General features: G+C 46.5%; 1 protein-coding gene across 3 annotated transcripts; it reads right to left on the bottom strand.

The window, feature by feature from the left end:
* Positions 1–655: 655 nt before the first annotated feature.
* On the bottom strand, positions 656–22524 carry LOC135247555 (guanine nucleotide-binding protein G(I)/G(S)/G(O) subunit gamma-2). Of its 3 annotated transcripts, none has more exons than XM_064321131.1 (5): positions 22298–22523; positions 12624–12696; positions 3768–3868; positions 2874–2990; positions 656–2026 (listed from the first exon to the last, which is right to left on the bottom strand). In XM_064321131.1, the coding sequence occupies exons 4-5, from the start codon at positions 2958–2960 to the stop codon at positions 1898–1900; spliced, it is 216 nt and encodes a 71-aa protein (XP_064177201.1). In that variant the 5' UTR covers positions 2961–2990; positions 3768–3868; positions 12624–12696; positions 22298–22523; the 3' UTR covers positions 656–1897. The 3 variants fall into 3 exon arrangements, with proteins under 3 accessions (XP_064177201.1, XP_064177209.1, XP_064177218.1); XM_064321139.1 differs by having other exon boundaries at positions 12624–12693; XM_064321148.1 differs by lacking the exon at positions 12624–12696 and having other exon boundaries at positions 22298–22524.
* Positions 22525–22830: the final 306 nt, after the last annotated feature.

Here is a 22830-nt window from a genome sequence, read left to right as displayed (position 1 = left end):
TGTGATTATATAATTGTATGATAGGTTATGTTCACGTCATGTACCTATAGACTTATCTCATATTTAATGTAGGTGTTTTTTTATTATGATGCAATCAGCTGCTTGCACATTTTATTATGTAACATGGAGCTGCACCAGTGTGACCATTAGGAATTTTAGTATGCTCTTACCTGTATAATAAGGCTTTTAACATTTATGTCTCTCCTCTTGAGTGCCTTGTACTATGGATGTTTGACTAAATTGTAAAACAATTTTATGGAGGGCTCCATAGTTTGCAGTAGCAAATGATTCTGCTCTGACTGTTTGACAGCTTAGATAGAAGTAATTAGGCAACATAGCGGACACATTTTCCCCTTGTGTGTTTGCTAAGTGTAAATACTATATTGATACGGTTGCATGGTATTCCTTTGAATCTGAGTGTAATGAAGTGCGACTGGGCAGTTGGTTAGCTTTTGCTAGACTGTAACAGTGGGATATCCTTCCAGAAAATGAGGACAATTGATCACTTCCCATGACAAAGAATAGTTCTGGAGAGCAAATCTGATCTCAGTGTCTCCAGGTGACCCATGATAATAACATGATGACGACATAACCACCTGACTTTCTGTTCACTCAACAGCACCATATACATTTGTGTCAATATATTAGTCCTTAGTGAAATGGCACACAGCATTTGTAGTTTATTAAACTTACAGAATACGCAAACTGGACAGATCTGGTTACCATAATAGCAAGGTCTCTTTCAGGTAGCACACTCAGGATGCATATGAAGGCATCAGCAATGCATTTGTGGTTACTGTGGGTAAGAATATTGGCAAAATATGTTTGTATATATAGCCTAATTTCAGTGAGAAGTGTTTCCTATAATGTGATGTTTAATAATGAATTACTCCTAAATAAATCAGAATATTTCTGAAATTATCTGAGGTGCAGATGCTGCTGAGTTATAATGATTTTACCGCCTGAACAGCTGCCACTACCAGAAATGCCTATTCTCTAATAAGCTTCACACTGAAAGAAAAACAGGGCTTGGCTTTGTCAATTTTTCATGCAATTATTATTGATATCACCACAAACATTCAGAGCACTGAGCACAACACACTTTACTTGCTAGCAATTTTATACAAATGTTAAAAAGAGAGCCAGTATCGGAAGAAAACAAAATCACTGCCAGTTTTTTATATATTTTTTCAGCATTGTTAAAGATGTATATTGGTAAAGAATGTCACATCTTTCAACTTTTGAACTTTTTTTGTCATTAAAAAACATTTTTGCTAAACTATTATAATTATAAGAAAAACAGTTATCATAGTCAAATAATTAATCACATAACCGAAAGCTTTCTAAATGATATAGCCAAACCAATCAAACTTAAAAATAAACTCAACATTTAAAAATCATTCCAATAAAAATGCTATCTCCAGCCGTAAGCTCAACCTGCAAAACCGTGATTTTGGTTGCCATTACACACCATCCACCTTAACATTTGTATTATTCAAAAGAACCACAAAGTTTTTTTGTTTGTTTTCTTTTAGTTTTTTTTTGTGTGTGTTTTTTTTATTTTTTATTTTGTTTTTACAACTCTACACCAGTCAGCGTGGGCTGCTACACTACACACCTCGAGGACTCTCTAGATCTCCTGTCAGTCACGTTTCTGGTCCCTCTTCATCCCCCTTGTGCGTCTCCACAAGGTTCCTTTTAAAACATGCAATGCCTTGTAGCCACCTGACTGAAATTTACGTGTTACTCGTTGGTTTTTAATTGCCCTCATTGCGAGCATTCGAGAAAGGCGATTGCCGTGCCCCAGCTAGAAAATTCTACATGTCGAGTGTCCACATCCCGGCCCCCCCACGGGCCGTTTCAGAAACCCCTGGCCCCCCTTCCCCCCCCCCCCCGTTTACAGAATGGCGCAGAAGAACTTTTTCTCCCTGAAGGGGTTTTCGGAGGCCGGGACGGGGGACAGGAGGGGGTCCTCTTTGGCGTGCGCTTCGCAGTACGACATCAAGTCGGCCGCCGCCTTCGACACCTGGAGCAGAAACAAGGAGGAGAACCACGGTGTGAAAGGGAAGATGCCCAACGCACTTCAAGCCCTCCTAGTTTGGCTTAGCACAGAGTAGGTCAGAATAACTGTCGCTGTGTGAACTGGACCTAATGTGTTCATGGCTATGAATAACTGAACAAAATGAGCACTGTATCTTATCGGACCTGTGTTTTGTAGTTGTTCCAGTGACCTTTGGTATGCACTTACTGTATGTCGCTTTGGATGAAAGCATCTGCCAAATGAATGCAATGTAAAGCCAGCTAAAATAAAAGAGACCTAAATTGGTGCTCAACAGCCAGCACAGTCAAACTGTAGAGAAGGACTCCTTCTCGGGGACTAGCCCAGAATAGGGAATGCTGGAGCACGTTAAACTCAGAGCAAGAGGAGGAACATTCTATGAATTTATTCCAGAGATTTTTCTTTTTTCCCCTTTCTCCCCATGGTGGCACTGTGCTTCTCGAGTTATAGTCCCTGGTACTTTAACATAATGCAACCTTCTAAATTTACTTTCTAGTCCAGAAAACTTTATAATCACGTTAGGCTTAATGTTTGGTTGCACTGATGTCACTGGCAAAGTTTGACTCTTGTTTCTATGTCCAGGTCTTTAAGTGTTTAGTAAAATCAACTTAAAGCAAATCTTCTTTGATATAATTATATCAGTATAACTGGCCTGACAACTGACAAAAACCAATCCCTGTTCATTGAATAAATAAACTAAAAGTGTCACGCGAGAGTAACTTCTCAGAGGAAATGTATCATATCGGTGTTGTATGAGTATAACTTGCAAAAACCTTTTCAGTTTTCTTTTGACAGTTATACAATGCTCGTGCACCTTTATTCTGTCAATGTTGGCCTCCATCTTGAGCTGTTCCACCAGTTTCCTGGCTTGGGCGATGCCGGCTGTGTTGTTGCTGGCCATGAGGCTTCTCTAGGCGCCTGGGCAGGCTGTCTGAGGGTAGAAGGAAACAACATATAGCAAACATTGCTGTGTGGCATGACACACTGACATATAAAGCACACTGGGAAGTGCTGCACACTGCAAACGCACATGTTAATGTCTCTGCGCTTGTGCAATAAAGCCAGTGACACAGTAACACAAAAGGGGGGGGGGCGGGGGCAGAGAAACGAAACATTCATTCTGTAACGCTGCCAGCTTCTTTGTCTCGTTCTTGAACTTCCACCAAGAAAGTAATTCAGTTTCATACTTTCCACAGTGCGTGTATGCTCCAGTACACTCCTCAAACCTCAGCCGGCGATGGTGACTGCCAACAAAGCGTGCTTAGATAAGTGCGCTTGCCTTGCTTCTTGGCAACCGGAGGAAACACCACAAACCGTACCGTGCGTCCGCATCACCACTCCTCGCCTGGGCTGAAATACTGTTTTTTTTTTTGCGAGATTACTCTATAATATTTAGTTGCGCTGAGCAAGGGGACGAGAAGGCGCGGTTAGAGGCTAACACCCGAAGAGAAAGCGTTTTCTCAGAATGTCACCTCCTCACCAGACCACCCTCATTACGCTCTGCATTATTCATTGAGCCACTTACCAGGCAGCCAGAGGAAATCAGTGCAAAGAAAGCAGATGTTGCATGCTGTTACATAGCTTTCACCACACACCCTCCATCCAAGATGTCTGTAGAGTGCAGTGTCTGTGCAGAAAGCAGCCACATAGCACACAAATCTTCTCTCACCCATCCATCCATCCATTCATCCATTATGGCTGACCATACCTTAAAACTCTGTGTTGTGCCTCTGGGCTAAAGTACTCTCTTCTGGTCGGTTAGCAGAAGTGGACCTTTCTCTTCAGGAGGACCTTCACATCAGGAGGTTCCTATGTAAGGGAGGGGGGAAAAAAAAATCTGAGTTTAAAAACAGATGGTTTCCATCTTCTTGTCATTAGAAATAACATTTTGATTCTGTCAGTCTGTGCTGAGATTGCCCAGCTCGAACGGGGAAGGAGGAGCAGGCTTTATATAAGATGGTTGCAGTTCCTGCAGATGACCACCAGGTGGAAACCAACACTTGTGACTGCCTGTGCTAATGTGGGGCAAAACTGGCCCAACACCAGTATTCATTTCCGCTCTTAGTGGCCTGAAAGGGTTAACGTTGCTGTGTGTTCAGCAGACATGATGCCAAAAACTGGTAGTGGTGGGTTTGAAAATGTCACAAGCTGGGAAAAAAAGCAAGTTTATAGAAGTTTCAACTACTATGTAAAGCAGTAGAGTCAAATGGGAAATCACCTTTTGTTACGAGATATTTTACATCCATGGTAAAATGCATCATACTGTAGGTCATTGTGATTAATGAAAATAGAATTTCTTTGTCCAGACTCCATTCATGAGCCTAAAACTGGACATGTTCGGTCACTGAGTCGTAGCAGTCGCTGACACACTGGCCTATCCAACAAAAATAAAAAGAAACCATATGCCGTAGCGGTGGTTTCCTGTCAGAAAGGAAAAGGCATTAGGCTGAAAGAGACGTCCCCCCGTGAATAATCCCGGCAAGACCTCCCTCCTCGGCAGAGCCTGGGGTTCTGGCTTTATTATGAGTCATGGTGCGAAGACTGATCTCAGCGTGGAGCGGGAATATTAATATTGATGGATCCCGCCACACACCTGTTGTTATCGAGTGCTCAGAGGGATCACACAGCGAGCAGCTTGGGGCTTGTTTGCTGTGTCACAGCGGCCCTGTCAGGAGGTGCCCCCTGCTCCGCCTGACGTTCCCTTTGATTCTCTTCCTGCCGGCCTGTGTGGGGGTCCCGGGGGGGCGGGGGGCCGGTGGAGGGTGGGGGCCGGGTTGGGGGGGGGGTGGGTTGATCTGCCATCGATAGCCCATCTGCCCATGGGAGCCTCAGCATGCCTGTCAGTATTGATTAGCCGCACCTCACCGTGGTCTCATTTCTGTTCATTTTCCCTTCTGGCTTTCTGCCGCCTCTGAATATTCTTTCCCTAGTTTAATGCTACCCCACCCCATCGCTCTCTCCCTCTCGTTCTCTCTTCTCTCTCTCTATCTTATAGTGCTCAGGCAGACCACCACTGCCTGTTCTGAATGAGAGTTCTGCCGCTGTCTGTTCAGTTAGAGTCGTTTCATCTTTGACCACCACTGTTTTTAATTATTTAGTTGATTTGCTTCCACCACTTAGGAGCAAGAGCCTGAGATCTCCATTCAGAGCTGGTAGAGAACGGAGCATGTGCTGTGTTGTGGGGCTGAAATGTGCCTATTTGTTTTTAAAACACTGATTTCACACCATATGACCTCTCCCCAAATAGAATCTTTTTTTTAAATTAAGGGATCCAGCACGTTGAGTCCAAGGAACTATGAAATCTGAGTTTTATCAAGCTATTACAGGTAATAGTATTGAAGGTGAAGTTAATGTGGTTGCTGTGTTTTTTTTTTAAGGTAGTTGCCCACAAGACTAATAAGGAATAGGTAACTGAATACTGAAGAAGAGGAGATTCTGTATTTTGATACAGTATACAGGAAGCCATCGTATAATTTTAGCTGTTGACTTATGCACATCTGGTAACATGGCAACCATTTATTGTGAACGCACTGCTGCATTCACACAGAGCAACAGTAAGGCAACCACATAGAGAAATATCTAAAGCAAGCCATAAATACTGAAAGGCACAACTATAATCACACAAGGAAAAAATAAATAACAGAGTGCTAATGAACAATCTTTGCGTAACCGTACTCAGAAGTGATAATGGAGGATATCGAAAATCACTACTGTACCCACACCAAGGAAAGCAAACACGGCTAGCCTACGCTGCTCAGAGGATCACAGCAATGAACGCTAATACAGCCACTCTGAGCATGATGCGGGACAGCCGTTCAAAGCATCCTTGGTCTCTGGGTGAACAGCAAAGTGCATTAAAGGAAAGATATTCCCTGCAGACATGCATACACACAGGAACAAACGGCCTAGAAATGGAACAAAAAATTAGCCCGTTAGACGGAAGGGGAGTCTGTCTGAAGTAAACATCGGCTCACACCACCCCCGCGCTCAAAAGCCTAAACCCTCAGTGGGCATTAGAACAGGTTCAGGAGTCAGAGTAAACAGCATTAATATGTCCCACTGACCAATGCCCCACCACTAACAGATGAAGGAAGAAATGAAAGTGTTCCAGATAACAGATAATCTCTCCGGATTGGCCTGGCTAATGCCATTAACCCAACGGCTGAACTGCGGGCATGACTAGAGAGCAGAGGACAGGAGAGCATGCAGGGCTCGGGGAGGTGTGCATATGTGTGTGTGCATGTGTGTGTGATAGAGAGCAAGAGAGAGTGTGAATGTGTGTGTGTGAGAGAGAGCAAGAGAGAGTGTGAATGTGTGTGTGTGAGAGGAGAAGAGAGAAGAGAAGTGTGTGTTGGAGAGAGAGAGGTGTGTGTGGGAGAGAGAGAAAGAGTGAGAGAGTGTGGTGTGTGTGTGAAAGAGAGAAGAGTGAGAGAGACAGACTAAGAGAGAGTGTGTGTGTGTGTGTATGTGAGTGTGTGAGAGAGAAAGAGAGAGAAAGTGCGTATGTGTGTATGCATGTGTGTGTGTGTGTGTGTGCATGTGTGTGTGAGAGAGAGAGTGTGTGTGTGTGAGAGAGAGAGAAAGAGACAGTGTGTGTGTCTGTGAGAGAGAGAGAGAGACAGGTCCTCAGTAGAGCTGAGTGAGCTCCAGAGTGCTGAGGCGTCTGACTCGTATGTTTTATTTATTGATCGGGTCTCTCCCACAGGACTCCGCCTTGAGACCCACAAACGCTGTGGCTGTCAGCTGTACACTTTCCAGGCTCAGCAAGGACATACACATCCGCCTCTTCATATGGTCATAGTCTCTCTCTCGCTCTCTCTCTCTCTCTCACATCCACCTCTTCACATGGTCATGGTCTCTCTCTCGCTCTCTCTCACTCTCTCTCACATCTGCCACTTCATATGGTCATGACCTCTCTCTCTATCTCTCTCACATCCACCACTTCATATGGTCATGACCTCTCTCTCTATCTCTCTCAAATCTGCCACATCATATGGTCATGGTCTCTCTCTCTCTCTCTCACATCCGCCACTTCATATGGTCATGACCTCTCTCCCTATCTCTCTCACATCCGCCACTTCATATGGTCATGACCTCTCTCCCTATCTCTCTCACATCCACCACTTCATATGGTCATGACCTCTCTCCCTATCTCTCTCACATCCACCACTTCATATGGTCATGACCTCTCTCCCTATCTCTCTCACATCCACCACTTCATATGGTCATGACCTCTCTCCCTATCTCTTTCACACCCGCCACTTCATATGGTCATGACCTCTCTCTCTATCTCTCTCAAATCCGCCACATCATATGGTCATGACCTCTCTCTCTATCTCTCTCACATCCGCCACTTCATATGGTCATGACCTCTCTCTCTATTTCTGTCACATCCGCCACTTCATATGGTCATGACCTCTCTCTCTCGCTCTCTCTCTCTCACACACATCTGCCACTTCATAAGGTCATGACGTCTCTCTCTCTCTCTCTCTCTCTCCGTCTCTCTTTCTTGCTCTCCCTCGTTCTCTTGCTCACGCTCATTCAGCACTTCACATAGCCGTTCTCTTCGTCTCTCTCAAATTAACATAGGTATGTGCTCATACAAATATGTGTACACGTACAAACAGAACATGCATACAATACAGGCTAAAAGTATTAGGCCACCTGTGGTTTATAAAATGAACTTTAGGTAGAGAAGAATTCAGTTAATGCAGTTTTGTCTTTCGATCATGTGCAGCAGATTGGGCTACAGCCACTGTATGAAATGTGTTACATAAATAAAGATTGATTGATTGATTTATTGATTGATTAATGTATGCACATTTATTAAATAACAAACCAAAGTATAAACAATTCATATTGACAATAGCACAAAAGGATGGATTTTACTAAAATAATCTCAAACATGACTTTCCTCAAAATGGTCTCCTTTGTCTTTAATTACAATAAAACATACTATTAGAAGTCTGTCCAATCATTTTGCAAAGTGGGAGGGAGGAGAGGGAGACCGAAATCTTATCTACTAAGATTTATCTTCGTATCTACCTTAATTTTGTAAAAACCACATGTAGCCTAATACCATTGACCTGTAGTGTAAGTCAAATATGCACTCATGTTGCAAGAAATATGGCAAAGGTGTTAGGCTTTGAAGTGCAGAGCCAAGTAAACATACTGTGGCAAGAAGTTTATGCCCAGTGAGAAATTGCAAAGAAGCTTAAGATTTCCAGGAGCAGTGTTCAGTACACACTCAGAAGGGTCCAGCTGATGGGCACTAATGTTAATCGGAGAAGACCAGAAAGAAGAAGGATAACATCAGAGGCAGAAGACAAATATCTTGTGGTGTCTTGCAAAAGAAACCACCATAAAAATGCACTACAACTAGATGCAACTAGAAAGAAACCAGTTTTCCTGACCACAGGGAAAGGGAAACTATAATCTGTTTGCCTAAAAGGGTGTGTATTTGCAAAAATACATCCCTCCACGGGTGACCAAATACTTTTGGCAGGTACTTTATATATATATGAATGCATGCACACATGCACACGCATGTATGTATGAATATATGTATACAGGTGTGTGTACATGTGTCTCCACAAAAGCCTGTGAAATTCAGAAATTTTCAGTGAGAGACTGTAAGTACCATTACCTGGGTACAACATTTAGTTCACAAAACCATAAATGAAAAGTGTTGTAAGACAGACCCTCCTATAGACAAACCCTGAATCCTGTTCCAGCTTCCCTATACAGGCCGAGTCCTGTTCCAGTTTCTATATACAGACCCTGATTCTGTTCCAGCTTTTACAGACAGACCCTGAGTCTTGTTCTAGCTTCTATAGACAGACCTCCTAGTCCTGTTCCAGCTCCTATAGACAGACCCTGAGTCATGTTCTAGCTCCTATAGACAGACCTTGAGTCCAATTCCAGCTCCTATAGACAGACATTGAGTCCAATTCCAGCTCCTATAAACAGACCCCAAGTCCTGTTCCAGCTCCTATAGACAGACCCTGACTCCTGTTCCAGCTCCTATGGACCGACCCATCCAGCTGCTATTTTGAGATGTAAATATTGCTGAGGGGCTCATGAAGGAGGTGACACTAATGAACTGACAGCCCGCTCTGGTGCACTCTGGGGAGAGGTGCCCTGGGGGTGGCAGAGAGGGGTCTCCTGTCAGTATTTTTAGTCCCGTAGAATTTCACAGTGCCCTAGAGGCTTGGCCTTGCTATCCGTCAAAGCCTGGCAGGCTCTCCCGGGGATGGTGACAATTGGAGTGAGCGTAAATGTACCTGGGTGAAAAACAAGCATGGTACTTCATGTACTGCTGAGTGCATAAAGTGGGGTCCAGAAAATAGTGGCAAGGTATTACTGGATCAATATATAATAAAGTTTAATAAGGAATATAAATGTGTGCACATCACACGTGATGCGCCCTCATGGTTCTCAACAGCAAGAGATTTTTATACAGCAGAAATAACTACTGGGTCGATCGACTGTTGTGTTCCACAAGTTTACTGGTTAATCTTGTAAACCTAATCTAGTGTAAAAAAAAGGCCTTCCATCAAATCACCATGGCACAGGCTTGTTTAGTTAAAGCATGTTTGTGGACATATGTTTTTAATTTCCTACATGGATAACCCGAATTAATGAAGGCAACTTTAACCACATTAAGCTACAGCCCCTTGTTCTTCTTTGTCTTAAATGAATTGAACAGACTGCTTCTAATGAACTCTCTGTTTATTAACATGTTAACAGCCTGGGTACCCATGTAGTGCTCCTTTCATGATTTCCCTGTATGAAAGTGCTGTTCTTCTGTGGCTCTAAGCAGTGTAGGTTTGCCTAGGAGAACAGGGGGCATTTGGTGGTTGAATTAATAATGTAATGTTTGCAGCTGTCGTTCACTGCTGTCCCTGAGACTCCTGTAGTCCTCCAGTTCCCTGTCCTTGCAGGGGGACACAGGGGGCTGCACCGTGTAGCCCCTCCTCCTGATAGCTGTGACACTGGAGTGGAGGGTGAGACCGGTAGCACCCCGGCCTATGGGCCTTTAATGTTTGGGATTCCAGGGACGCTGACATTTAACCCAGAGAGAGAAGAATGAGAGAGGAAAAAGAGACTGATTTGAAGAGAGTTGAGAGAGTGGAGATTGTCAGGTAGCAATGTAGCTGACACGGAATAAATATTACGACAACTTTAAGTTTGCGATGTGGGGAATTCAGGTTTAGGTTTTCTTGTAAGCTGCAACGCGTTTTAATGTCAAGCATAATGACGGAATCATTATATTCTAACGTTTCTGTACGCTTGGTGCAAGTAGCTCGTCCGGATTACCCCAGCTGCACAGTTTCCATTGGGCTTGTGATGGTGAACTCAAGTCCTGTCCATCTTCTTTCCCTTGTCTTCTCCTCTTTCTCTCTCTCTCCTGCTTTCAGTTCCTCTCTTTTTTTCTCTGGCCTGTGGCAGGTGCAGCACCAGATTACCCCCGGGCTGCTGATTTGGATTCTTCACTGTATGGGTCCCCTGGGGATCGTGGTGTGGACGGGCTTTCACAGCATTCCCAAAGGTGACAGACTGTGAAGCTCCACTGATTTTTTTGCCTTGGAAAAAAAGCAGGAACCTGGAGTGTGTGCCATATGTGCGCCCTTTCCAAAAATCTGTCACAGAGGAGCTACAGGAAGAAGCGTGCACAGCTCTTCCGTGCACAACCCTCCCGTGCACAGCTCTTCTGTGCACAACCCTGCTGTGCACAACTCTCACGTGCACAACTGACCCGTGTACAACCCTCCCGTGCACAGCTTTCCCCGTGCACAAGTCTCCCGTGCACAACTCTTCCATGCACAATCCTCTATGCAAAGAAACTGACTAATGCTCTGACATCAACGGAAGAAACACGTAATCACTCGATAGTTCTATTTTAATAAGCACAAAGTGTCACCCATTAGGGAGGTTTTAAAATAGAGCACAAAGCTGAAGAAAATCAAACGGGAAGCTGTAATGCATGTCTACCAGGAAGAAATACTGGCAAATAAAAAAAAAAATACAAAACCACCAGGGCTCTTCGGTCTCCGAGTCTCTGATTGATAACGCGTGTGTGTCCGGGGGTGTGTTATCTCCCACGGCGCCCAATTTGAGCTTTTAAAACATTAAAGAGATAGGCTAATTGTTTGCCCAGGTCGTAAGAGCCACCTGCCCAGAGGCTATTACCTGTAATTACCAGACAACTATTTGTGTAGCAGGAAATAAGTGTGGGAAACGCATCAGAAGAGGTCCCCTGGCTCTACAAGGGCCGAGCCGTTACACAAGGTCCCAGTGTCACAACCTCGCCGTCGCGGTCAGAGTTAAAACGTCAGTGGGTGCAACTCAATGAAAGTAGGCCGACAATCACACATTGGACAAAGCTCTTAACTGATCCTTTGGAAAGAAGAAGAAGAAGAAGAAGAAGGAGAAGAAAAAAAACACCCTTAATTAGGCCACGCTATTATTTAGTTTTTACCTCTCGGGGGAGGTGTTGAAAGTGGTTATAATATTACAAACCTATTGTTAGGTTATTGTGACTATTTGAGGTTTCTGGATTGAAAGCAGTACAGTAAAGTAGGAAAGTAGGACTTTGTTATTACGTGAAGAGATAACGTAGGGCTAAGTAGAAACTGCCGTTTTTTCAAAATAAAATCGCAAACTTCGATAAAGTTTGAAGGTTATGATAAGAGAAGAAGGCGCGCAATAAAGTAGGAGCGTGTATTTTTCAGACAAATTTGTACCTGGTTCCACAAGGGTTTTGAACTGAGAATGCAGTTATTGCTTTGGCAAATGTTACTTTTGGCAATTCAGTGGATATGGAAGCAAATTCTTTCAGTGGTTAGTGCCCCTTTTTTTAGAGAGATGTCTCAGTCAATAGTTGTGGCTACAGCATGGTAATTGACACATATCTTTGTGGCACAGACGTTAACTGTATTCATGTTGCTCTGTCACTGCCGTCAGCTTCTCTTCAGAAATGTTGAGAAAGTCAGGCTAATCTCACAGAGCCATATTTGGTGCTCTGTACCCCTACATCAATCGGCTTTAAACAAATTTTGCTTCAAATTTGAACAAAACTGACGACTGAGAGAAGAGAGGGGAAATTATTTCTTTGTTTTACATGAACAGTAAAACCTTTTGTTTTTTCCTGGTGCACGTGCAGAGTGGTTCATATCACTGAACACGGAAACACCCGAGGTTAAAATTAAACCCTGACATACATTGTAGTCACACATGTGCACTTATGCGCAGAATGCATGCACGTGTGCACACATGCATGAAAAAGCACACACAGATGCTCACACCCGGTTTGTTTATCGCTAATGCCCACTAACACATTGCACACACACTCACATACAGTTGTTATAAGGATACAATATAATACACGCAAGCACAGGTGAGTGTGTGCCAAAACACACACACTGTCAAATGGACACAGCGATACACAAACGTACAAACTTGCACACACACCGATTGGAGCATATGCACACTAGGGCACACGCACGCACGCACGCACACACGCACACACAAGCACACTGCAGCCACTGATCTCTCTGTTCACCTTGTCTCTGCTGACTTCTCCGCCTTGGCCTTCAGCTGCAGGTTCAGTCAGCACTTTCTCTGCTTGGGGTCTTCTGTGGAGAGAGAGAGAGAGAAAGCAGAGCGTTCTGAGCCAGGCTCCCAGCTTCAGTCAAAATGTAGCACAGCAGCCTGGCAAGCCCTGCCTGCATTTGCAGATGTGGCAGCCCTGCGTGTGGAGCTACACACTGGCAGGGCTTACTCAGAGCCCGGGGAAAATCCCGCTTTGTCCCCCGCCAAACAACCCAGAGCCGAAAACGGTGCTTTACGGAGAGCCAATCAGGGATGACAACAAGCCAGAGAACGGCGACCAGCCACACAAGAGCTGAATTCTAACACTTTCTTATATTTTCGAAGTGAAACAAAGTGGCAAGTTTGAACTATTTTAAAAGGAAACAGACGCAAGCGTGATTTTTTTTTTCTGTTGTTGTCGTCACCGTCGCTTCGCACATTTGCATTGCAGCGATCTCCGGCCTTAATGAACCAACAGCTCGTTTCCCAACGAAAGCTCCGGAGTGCCGGCACCTCGCGTTCGCCCTCCGACCGATCCATTTTTCATGCATCTGTGATTTTGCCTTTGCTGCCGCTGACAAATGGGCCAATTACTCTGCAAGACCAGGTTTGCAATGGAAGGGAATTCCAGAGCCATAAATCCTCGCTCCACAACTTCACCGGCAATAGATACCCTGCCAGACTACAGCAGTGCAATTCCCCCTACATGACTTGCTAACCAGCGCAGAGCTGCGATGCTGCAATAGGCCGAAGCTAGTAGCTGATTGATTCCAGAATGGTAAGAAACACTGATTCACCGTGATACAATGTTACAGAAACAATTGCGCAACCGCATTCCATCTGCGTCCAGTATTCTTGAATGGTTAGTCACTTCCGGCACACCCGGAGTCGGCTCAACCCGGTAAGTAACCTAAGCAGCTACTTAGGTCCCGCGACCACCAGGGGGCCCCCTAATTATTCCAAAACATGAATATATATATATAATTCATAATATATAATTTATAATGATTTAATAATCAAATCCTGCTCAGGACCACTCCAAGGCTAAGGCCTGCACTGCGAACACCACCTTAAAAGTTTAATTCGGCCATCCAAAACAACAAAAAAAAACAACAAACTGCAATCTTAAAAGTTTATTTCCTGTTTCCCCCTGCCCAGCAATCCAGAAACAGCATCTCCACCCTTAGTTAGCTGACCCGTGACACTCCCAAGAGCTGAGGCGCCAGCCACGCCTAGTTTGTGTTTTTAGAGGCTGAACAGCTCTCTGTGCTCCACGCGGCTCCCCCCCCCTGGACCGGGGACGGCGGGCGGTGAGGGGTACGGCCCGGCCTGGACTCAGGGGTCGCAGTGGGGTCGTAATTCGCCTGGGGAAACGGAACACGCAACTGAGCTGGAGGTGCTGAGCAGGCAGTGCACTGAGCTATTCAACATATTTGTCCAGTCCCAACTGATCCATCCACCCATTTCTCTCTATTGCAATCTCAGGAAATAGAGCAAAAAACCATTCTCTCTCTTTCTCTCTCTCTCTCTCTCTCTCTCTCCCTGTGTGTCTCTCTCTCCCCCTCTCCCTTCCTGTCTCTCTCTCTCTCTCTGTCCCTCCCCCTCCCTGTCTTTCTCTCTCTCCCTGTCTCTCTCTCTTTCTCTCCCCCCCTCTCTTTCTCTCTCTACGTAAAAGCATATGCAAGTAAGTTTATAATGTTTTGTCTGCTCTCCTGCCTCATTCTTCAGCAACATATATCTGCACTATGTGCAAAGGTAGAACAGAACAGCGCAGTAGCCTACAGTCCACAGTGATCTTTATAGTTATGATCTTTAATCGAAAGTACTGCCATTTTCACACAATTTAGCAAACCATTACTAGCAAGCAAATCTCTCTTCAAACGCATGTGAACGTGCCTCAACTCAATGTGTACCCTTTCAATGTGCTAATTGTCGTTGATTAAAATCTACAGACATTGGCCGGGCATTTTTAAAGATTGCTCCCGGCAGATCATTCGTAAGAGCCATGCAGTCCTGGCGAGCCCCTGGTCCTCTCCACCGATAGAGGGTAGGGGGATGGCACTGTGGGCTTGGCGGGACAAAGGAGGCGATTGGAGACAGTCGTTAATGCTGTGCACCCGCTCACACACACAAGGGCCTCTCAGAGCTGAGAGAGCTCCATTCTGTAGCCTCATTCAGGGCTCCCAGCGTCCCCTGTCCTGACTGTGACATCACAGAATGCACCTCACTGTCATTGCACAGAGCGGCTCATGCTGCCCCTGCACGCTGGAGCGTGCGCTTCACACGCACAGTGAGTGTGTGTGTGTGTGTGTGTGTGTGTGGAGTGTATGGAGCGTGTGTGTGTCGAGCATGTGTGTATGTGCATGAGTGCAGTGTGGATTTGTGTGCGCACATGAGCGCATGTGTGTGTGTGTGTGTGTGTTTGAGAGTGTGTATGCACTTGTGTGGGTGTATGTGCATAGGAGAGCATGTGTGTATGTGTGTGTGTGTGTGCATGGTGGATTTATTTTTGTGTATGTGTGTATGTGTGTGTGTGTGTGTGTGTGTAAGAACCAAAGTGAGTTTGCAGTGGGGTCCCGTCCCTCCTTGTGTGTGCGCCCCTCCCCCCTGGGTGCGACCCTTCCTGGCAGCCTTTTACAGGTTAATAATTCATTCTCCATGGGCCAGATGGTGGAACGGGGGTTTGGTCTTTAATTACTGCACTCTAATTTCACACCTTGGGCAGTGCCAAGCAGAGACCAGCCGATCCCCAGGCCTCGCTAATGCCTCCCAGCAGGGCTTTTTATTAAAAAAAATCAAACCTTTTTCATCATTCAACGAGTTCTGTGTGTGTGTGTGAGGTGTGTGTGTGCATGTGTGTGTGTGTGTGTACGTGTGTATGTGTGTGCGTGTGTGTGTGCGAGTGTGTGTGAGGTGTGTGCGTGTGTGTGTGTGTGTGTGTGTGTGTGTACGTGTGTACGTGTGTGCGTGTGTGTGTGCGAGTGTGCGTGTACGTGTGTGTGTGTTGTGTGTGGTGTGTGTGCTGTGTGGTGTGTGTGCGTGTGTGTGTGTGCGTGTGTGTGCGGTGTGTGTGTGTGTGTGTGTACGTCAGTGTGCGTGTAGTGTGTGTGTACGTGCGTGTGTGTGTGTGTGTGTGCGTGACAGTGTGTGCGTGTGTGTGTGTGTGTGCGGTGTGTGTGTGTGTGTGTGTGTGTGTGTGTACGGTGTCGTGGTACGGTGGTGTGTGTGTCGTGTGTGTGTGTGTAGTGGTGTGTGTGTACGTGCGTAGTGCGTGTGTGTGCGTGTGTGTATGTGTGTGTGTGTGTGTGTGTGTGTGTGTGTGTGTGTCTGCGCTGTAAGTGTGACTGTTGGAGCGAGCGAGATGTTCTGCTCGTGAAGGAACGGCACCTTGGCGTGTGTGTGGGCTGCTCGCAGTGCTCGGAGTTTTGTGCGTGGGCGTGAGCAAGATCGTCACTCTCGGCTACCCAGCATGCAATTCCCTGCTGGATTCATCCTGAGTCTGCCAGGCGAGGTCCATCCTGTAGCTCTTAATCACTCCCCAAAGTGGCTGACACTCGACCGAAAAGGGGACCCCCGGTCCCGTTTGGAGAAAGCCTCGTCGGGAACAACAAGCCTTTCGGGCGGGTGAAACGGCTGCTCCGGAGGGGGGCGGCGCGGGACCCAAACGAGACAGCGCGGCCCGTCTGAGGACGGGTAAATCATTGATTCATTAGCACTCTGAGATGGATGAGCGGCCCGGAGCTCTTTTATCATCACTGAACACCTGTTCCTGAGCGCGGACGGGGCAGCAGAAGGGTGGGTGCACTGGGGAGAATTAAACCACACAGGAATACACACAGATAAACACACACATATGCATACACACACACACACACACACACACACACACACACACGCACGCACATACATACACACACACACGCACACCCACACGCACACACACACACACTCACACATACACACATACTTACACACACGCACACAATGATGAAGTCACACAAAGATACACACACACACACACACACTCACACACATATACGCATACACGTAAACACACTCACACACACATACGCACACACACTTCCAAATCCTATGCTTTTGATTGTAATTTCAACATACCAGAATCCCTCTCCTCTAGGTCTCTCTTCTATTTCATGTACAGTATGCCCATTTGAAAACTATATGATGTGATTCTTTCAGCATTGCTGTACTGTGTGAGTTTACAAATGTGTGTGCATGTGTGCGTGCGTGTGTGTGTGTGTGTGTGTGTATCTTTGTGTGAGTTCATCATTGTGTGGGTGTGTTTGTATGGTATGAAAACAGATAGCCCGCCCTTACATTTGCATGTGTTGAATGCTCTCTTGTTCTTCTTTGATGTGTGTAAGCACACAGGTACATAAACATGTGTTATCAGCACGGAATATAATGTGAAACAAGGCCCCTGTTTATTTGACCAACTATTTTTGGGACGTGCTGCCTCTTTGCCATTTGCAAGAGGTGGAAATGTTAGTCACATATCAGCACATTTGCACAAAGATGCATACATTCTTCCCTCACAAACAGGTGACAGAGTACAACCCTGGCATCAGAATCAGTCTCTCCTCCCTGTTCCACAGTCTGTCCCAGGTGGCTGTGAAATCTCTGAATCCTTTGAAGAGTAGGTTTTTGGAATGTTTTTTTTTTCTTTCAAAATTATAATTCAGTGTTCCAGAACTGCATTGATTACATTTACCAGTAGTGATTGTTACATCAGCATTAGAATGTTCAGTTAAGAACATTCTATTCACATATTTGCGATCTTGCACATTAAATTTAAGTCGGTAACTGAAGATGGGAGAGGGTCGTGCTCCTCCTGGACTGGCCGAGATTCAATAAACCAGGTCATAACTGCAGCAGGGGAGAGGGAAAGCTGTTCTCTGCCAGTCACCGCCAAAGGGTGCTCACACTTTTCTCTCTTTCTCTTTGTTCATCTCTCTCTTTTCTCTGTTTCTCTCTCTCTCTTTCTCTCTCTGCGTCTCTCTCCGGCTCGCCTCTATGCCCTGCTGTTATCGCGAACATGAGGAACTCCTTGCTTAAGGCACAAATTCCTATTCTGCGACTATCACAAGTTCACTCACAAGAAAGCAGTGTGATCAAAATTTAGGAAATAAATCCCGCCCCAGATATATAACTTCACTGCAAAAAAAAAACAAAAAACCCAAAAGAACTCTGAGCTGCTAATACTGCCAACATAAGTATCTGTAACCTTTTGAATTGTGTGATTTGGGTGCTAGTCCAGCTACGTGGCAGCAGATTGATCCCAAAATGTGTACTAAATAAAAACAGGGATTCAAATGAGCTGAGACACCGGTGTTGGGGGTGTTTTTCATGCACAGTGAGGATCCACACCCAATGAGAGGAAGGGACTTAGAGCCCCACACCACCGTCCTCATCCCCCCATGCCCCCCCGCCCCCCCACCACTCACATCAATAATGCCACTCCCTGCCAATGGCAAGGAGGACCAAACAGCAGTTCCGGCATCGACCGAACAGCTTCCCCCCTCGACCCCCTAATGAGGCCCCCCAAATGATGGAGGGAGGATGGGGGGGCGGGGGGGGGCGGGAAATGGCAGGACCGCCCGGGAGAGGATGCAGCAGCGGGGTGGTGGTCCGGACCCTCGCCGTGAGGAGGATGGTGCTCAGGCCGGCGGGGGGGGGGGGGGGAGGGGGCTAGAGAGGGAGGGGTCGCGGGGGGGGGGGCAGGTCACCGGTCGGCCGTGAGCAATCTAGCGCCTCGTTTCTCAAGCGGGCGGACTGACGCGGGGTCGCCCGAGGGCCGCCGGCTCGCCGATGAACCCGTCGCTCGTCTCACAGATGAGAGGCGTGTAAACCCCATAGGGCTCTTCAGTCAAACCCGCCTGTTTGCCTTGCACTCACATTCATCTCGTAAACCTCACTGTATGCTTCACTTCCAGTGTGTACGTATGCTCATTTCTACAGCTCTTTACTGTATATGAGAAGGGCGTGTTTGGTTGCGTAAATGTTTGCGTTACTGTTACTCAGTTCCGTGACCCCATATGATTCTCTTTTCGTCATGTGATGCTTTTCCCAGGGTGAGCTTAAGTGCACGAAACCGATCATTCTGAGCATCTTATACAGGCAAGTTCAGTGACAATCGTTTCTTTGTCCCGGCGTGACGCTCGCAGATATATGGGAATGGTATGACGCATTATATGCACTTATCAAAGCGCTTAAATTGATGCTTTATCGCAGAGCTTATGGGTTAGGTAGGTGTCTTGCTCAGACACTTCTGACACCAGGGCGATTTGAACGCAACCTCACTGACAAGGTCTTACTCCAGCTATGTCGCACTAAACCGACTGACTAAGACTGCAATGATGTCAGATTCGGCATGATAGAGGTCACGTACATTGTCATGATAAAAAGACTAATTCGCCCTGAACCATGAAAGTTGATTCAGTTCATGATTTGAAGTAAGGCATCATTCAGAGAATAGAACAAAGTGACTGAGAGGTGTTTCAGAATCGTTGCTGCTTCACACAGCGAGCTCTTATCCACTTTTCTGCAACTGAAAAATGTCGACTTGTGAGCTGAGAGACGTGCTTTCGTCACCTTTGATGAACATGCATGGATGATGCAATTAGCATCAGATACCATCAAAACATTCAGCACACTCTGCTGCTCACCACCTCCTGTTTCAGAGGAAGTAAGCAGGATCTACGGCTGTCCAAAATACAGGGCAGCAAACAATGTTTCCTGCAAAATTAACAACTCTGCCAAGAATAACACAGCCAAATACGTTCAAAGTAATGTAAACATGCAGGGGAAATCTTGATTAAGCTCAAATATTTCCTTATAGAAACTAACAGTCGCTGTTTAGGGGTAGGGTTGAGAGATGGTGTTATCATCATTGTAAAAAAAATGAATAGATGAAACATCCAATAGACATGCACACAGATTGTTGCTAGGCGGAAAAAAAGTCTGGGTTCTACATGCCAGAGGACAGTTGGTCGGTTCCTCAAATTGAAATCTTGGCAAAGATCCCTCAGTTGAATCCCTAAACAAGAGACCTAAGATAAACCAGATGCATGAAGTGATTACGCAGCACGTAGAAGTCGCAGCCAGTTAAAAGCGCCTCAAATATGAGAAATATGAATTCTTTTATCATTATTGATCAAATGAATCCAAGCCATGCCCCTTGCTGCCACGGAACTCCTCTTTCATTCAAGTAAAAACACTCCTCCATTGAAATCCACTCATATAGCATCCAGGCACCCAACCCTAACCCTAACTACTTCCAACACCCCTCACCAAAAATTTAGTCGAATCTACCAATCGGTGTGTCCACCAAAATCATCAAGAACGAGCTTCCAAGGCTCGTTTCTGTCTCTATATTTTATCCAGAGATCTTCACAAAGACAATCCTCAGTGGGACAGGGCATAGCGCTGTACAGTAAGCACTTAGGGTCCGGTGGCACCTGTCAGTCCTGTATTTGTGTATCTGTGTTCACAGTTTTAGCCCAAGGTTGTTTCCCTCTCTTTTAGGGCACTCATTAGTTTCCTGGGCCTTTCCTTTAAGCCTCCGATTCTTTGTGTGTCTCTCTCTCGACAAACAAAAGAGGAACGAAAGCCCCGTTGCTTAAGACCAAACCCCCCCGGCTTCACCGGAGGGCAAAATTTAATTTTGGGAGTGGAAAAATAATAAAAAGATATATTACCTGCTAGCCACTGTACAGCCACTCTCTCCTACACACATGCAGGCAGACACATGCGCATACACAGGTACATTTACGTGCAATTACAAAGTCAAGAAACACACACACACACACAAAAAATACAAACACACACACGCACATGCCCTCACACACATACACACAAAACACTCACATGCACATGCACACACACACACACACACACACATGCCACACAGATACACAAACAGACACAGGCACAATCACTTATGGACAGAGTGCATGCTCTCTCTCTCTCTCACACACACACACACACACAAATACACACACAACAACAACAACAAAACATACAGATACACAGACAGACACAGGCACATACACACATGGACACACGGAGTGCATGCACTCTCTCTCTCTCATACATACAACAATACACACAGATAGACATACAGACACAGGCACATACACTACAGACACGCAGATGTACTCACACACACTACCACACACACACACACACACACCAGACGGAGCACTTGCACCCTGTCTGCTGACACGCTGAGCTGCGTAGCGGCAGAGTTGGTGACGTTCGGCGGTGCCGTTGTTCCGGCGCGGATGGTTCGGAGGGGACGTGCGGCTCCAGCTCAGGGCCCCGCCAGCCGCGCGGTCGCCGCCAGGTTCTGCGAACAACCGCGCACCCCTGTCCCGTGTCGCCGGAGCAGGCCGGAGGGCAACGCCGCTGTTACGTAACACCCATGCCGGGGTCGCCGTGTTCCTTTTTCTCTCCTTTTTTTTAGGCCACGGTGGGACCTTGATTTGTTTTTTTATGAAAGAATACGTGGTTACGTAAGGCCGGATCACAATGAGAGCGCGGGACGTGAATAAGGAGCCGCAAACGTGGACGAGGCAGGAGCCAGCGAAAATGCACCCCTGAATAATGTATACACACAGAGCGTGCACACGAACCTGAGCACAGGCACACATGCAAAACACACACACACACACACACACACACACACACACACACAAGATATCAAGCATTTCAGGCCTTTCTAGCTTTACTGTAAATGACACGGGACTCTATCTCTTGGAGGATCTGAAAACCCAGGGATTCCTGGGAAATCCTCTCGCGTTTACATCCCCCACCCCCGTTTCATTCTTTATGTCTTTCCCAGCCTCTCCCCACCCCTCCTCGTCCCTCCGTTCAGAGACGGCCATTCCCGGAAAAACAGACGGACGCTGTTAATTCCTCACGCTCCAAATTACAGCAACCCCCTTCCCCACTACGGAGAGAGAGAGAGAGAGAGAGAGAGAGAGAGAGAGGGAGAGAGCACAATCCATTCTCTCTGCTCTGCTCTGTGCTGCACACTGGCTGAGCTGCCTGCCAGCGTTGTCGCTGGATTTCATCTCGCTCTCTCATGTGTTAGCATGGAGCCCTGGCTACAGCACACACGCTCCAGCCCTGCTCTGGCCCAGGATTCATTTTCTATTCTGTAGCCCGCTAAACGCTAATTCTCATCGACATGCAAACTCTATCTATCTGTGGACCTGCAGCTGAAGCACAACACCAGATCCCCAAAAGGGGGGGATATTCACACCCTGCCGAATGTAAACCAAACCAAACACACATGTACGGAGAATGAGAAAACACACACTCGTGTACGAGTGCACACGCACACACACACACACACACACACACACACCTCCCGTGCAGGAGGATAGAGCATTCGGTTCAGGACAAGAAGGGAATTCCACATTTTGCATCAGTCAATGGCCACAGCATCATTCCGCCCATGAAACGACAGCAGCCGATCTGATGACTGTACAAAAAAAAAACCCTGACTCTGAAACACTCCTCTTTCGATTCTGCTTTTTTTTTTCTTTTTTGTATTTTAGAAAAAAAACATGTACGTACGAACGCTTGGTAGAAGAAGAATGTTTGAAATATGTGCCTTACCTCTCCTGGGTGTGCGCCTGGTGCAGTTCCTAGTGAGAGCCCCGGCCCGACGGAGTATCCACACGCTCTGAATGAGATGACACACACACACACACACACACACTCATGCGCGCGCGTGCTCGATGAGACGCTGCCTCCCTCCTGCTCTCCTCTGGCTGACAGCCGCCTCGCTGCTACGCTCAGTCTCCACCCAACAGCCAACAGCGCTCCGAGTACAGCCAGCCACTGAGAGCCCACTTCCTCCTCCCCCCCTCCCCCTCTCTCTCTCTACGCTCTCTCTCACTCTCTCCTCTCCCCTCTCTCTCTCTCTCTCCTCTCCCCACTCTCACTCTCTCTCTCGCCCCTCTCTCTCCCTCTCTCCCTCTCTCTCTCTCCTCTCTCTCTCTCTCTCTCTCTGTCTCTCTCTCTCTACTCTCTCTCACTCTCTCCTCTCCCTCTCTGTCTCTCCCCCTCTCACTCTCTCTCGCCCCTCTCTCCCTCTCTCTCCTCTCTCTCTCTCCTCTCCCCTCTCTCTCTCTCTCCCTCTCTCTCTC

Source organism: Anguilla rostrata, chromosome 1 (genome assembly GCF_018555375.3).
Source record: "Anguilla rostrata isolate EN2019 chromosome 1, ASM1855537v3, whole genome shotgun sequence".
NCBI classification, from domain to species: Eukaryota; Metazoa; Chordata; class Actinopteri; order Anguilliformes; family Anguillidae; genus Anguilla; species Anguilla rostrata.
The sequence above is the reverse complement of the archived record's forward strand: the minus strand, read 5'-3'. Positions and strand labels throughout refer to the sequence as shown.

Excerpts from the sequence above, each read along its gene's own strand:
- LOC135247555 (XM_064321148.1), bottom strand. The coding sequence starts at position 2,960 with ATGGCCAGCAACAACACAGCCGGCATCGCCCAAGCCAGGAAACTGGTG. Across the intron at positions 2,027-2,873 it reads CCAACATTGACAGAATAAAG|GTGTCGAAGGCGGCGGCCGA; the intron begins GTGCACGAGCAT and ends TTTCTGCTCCAG.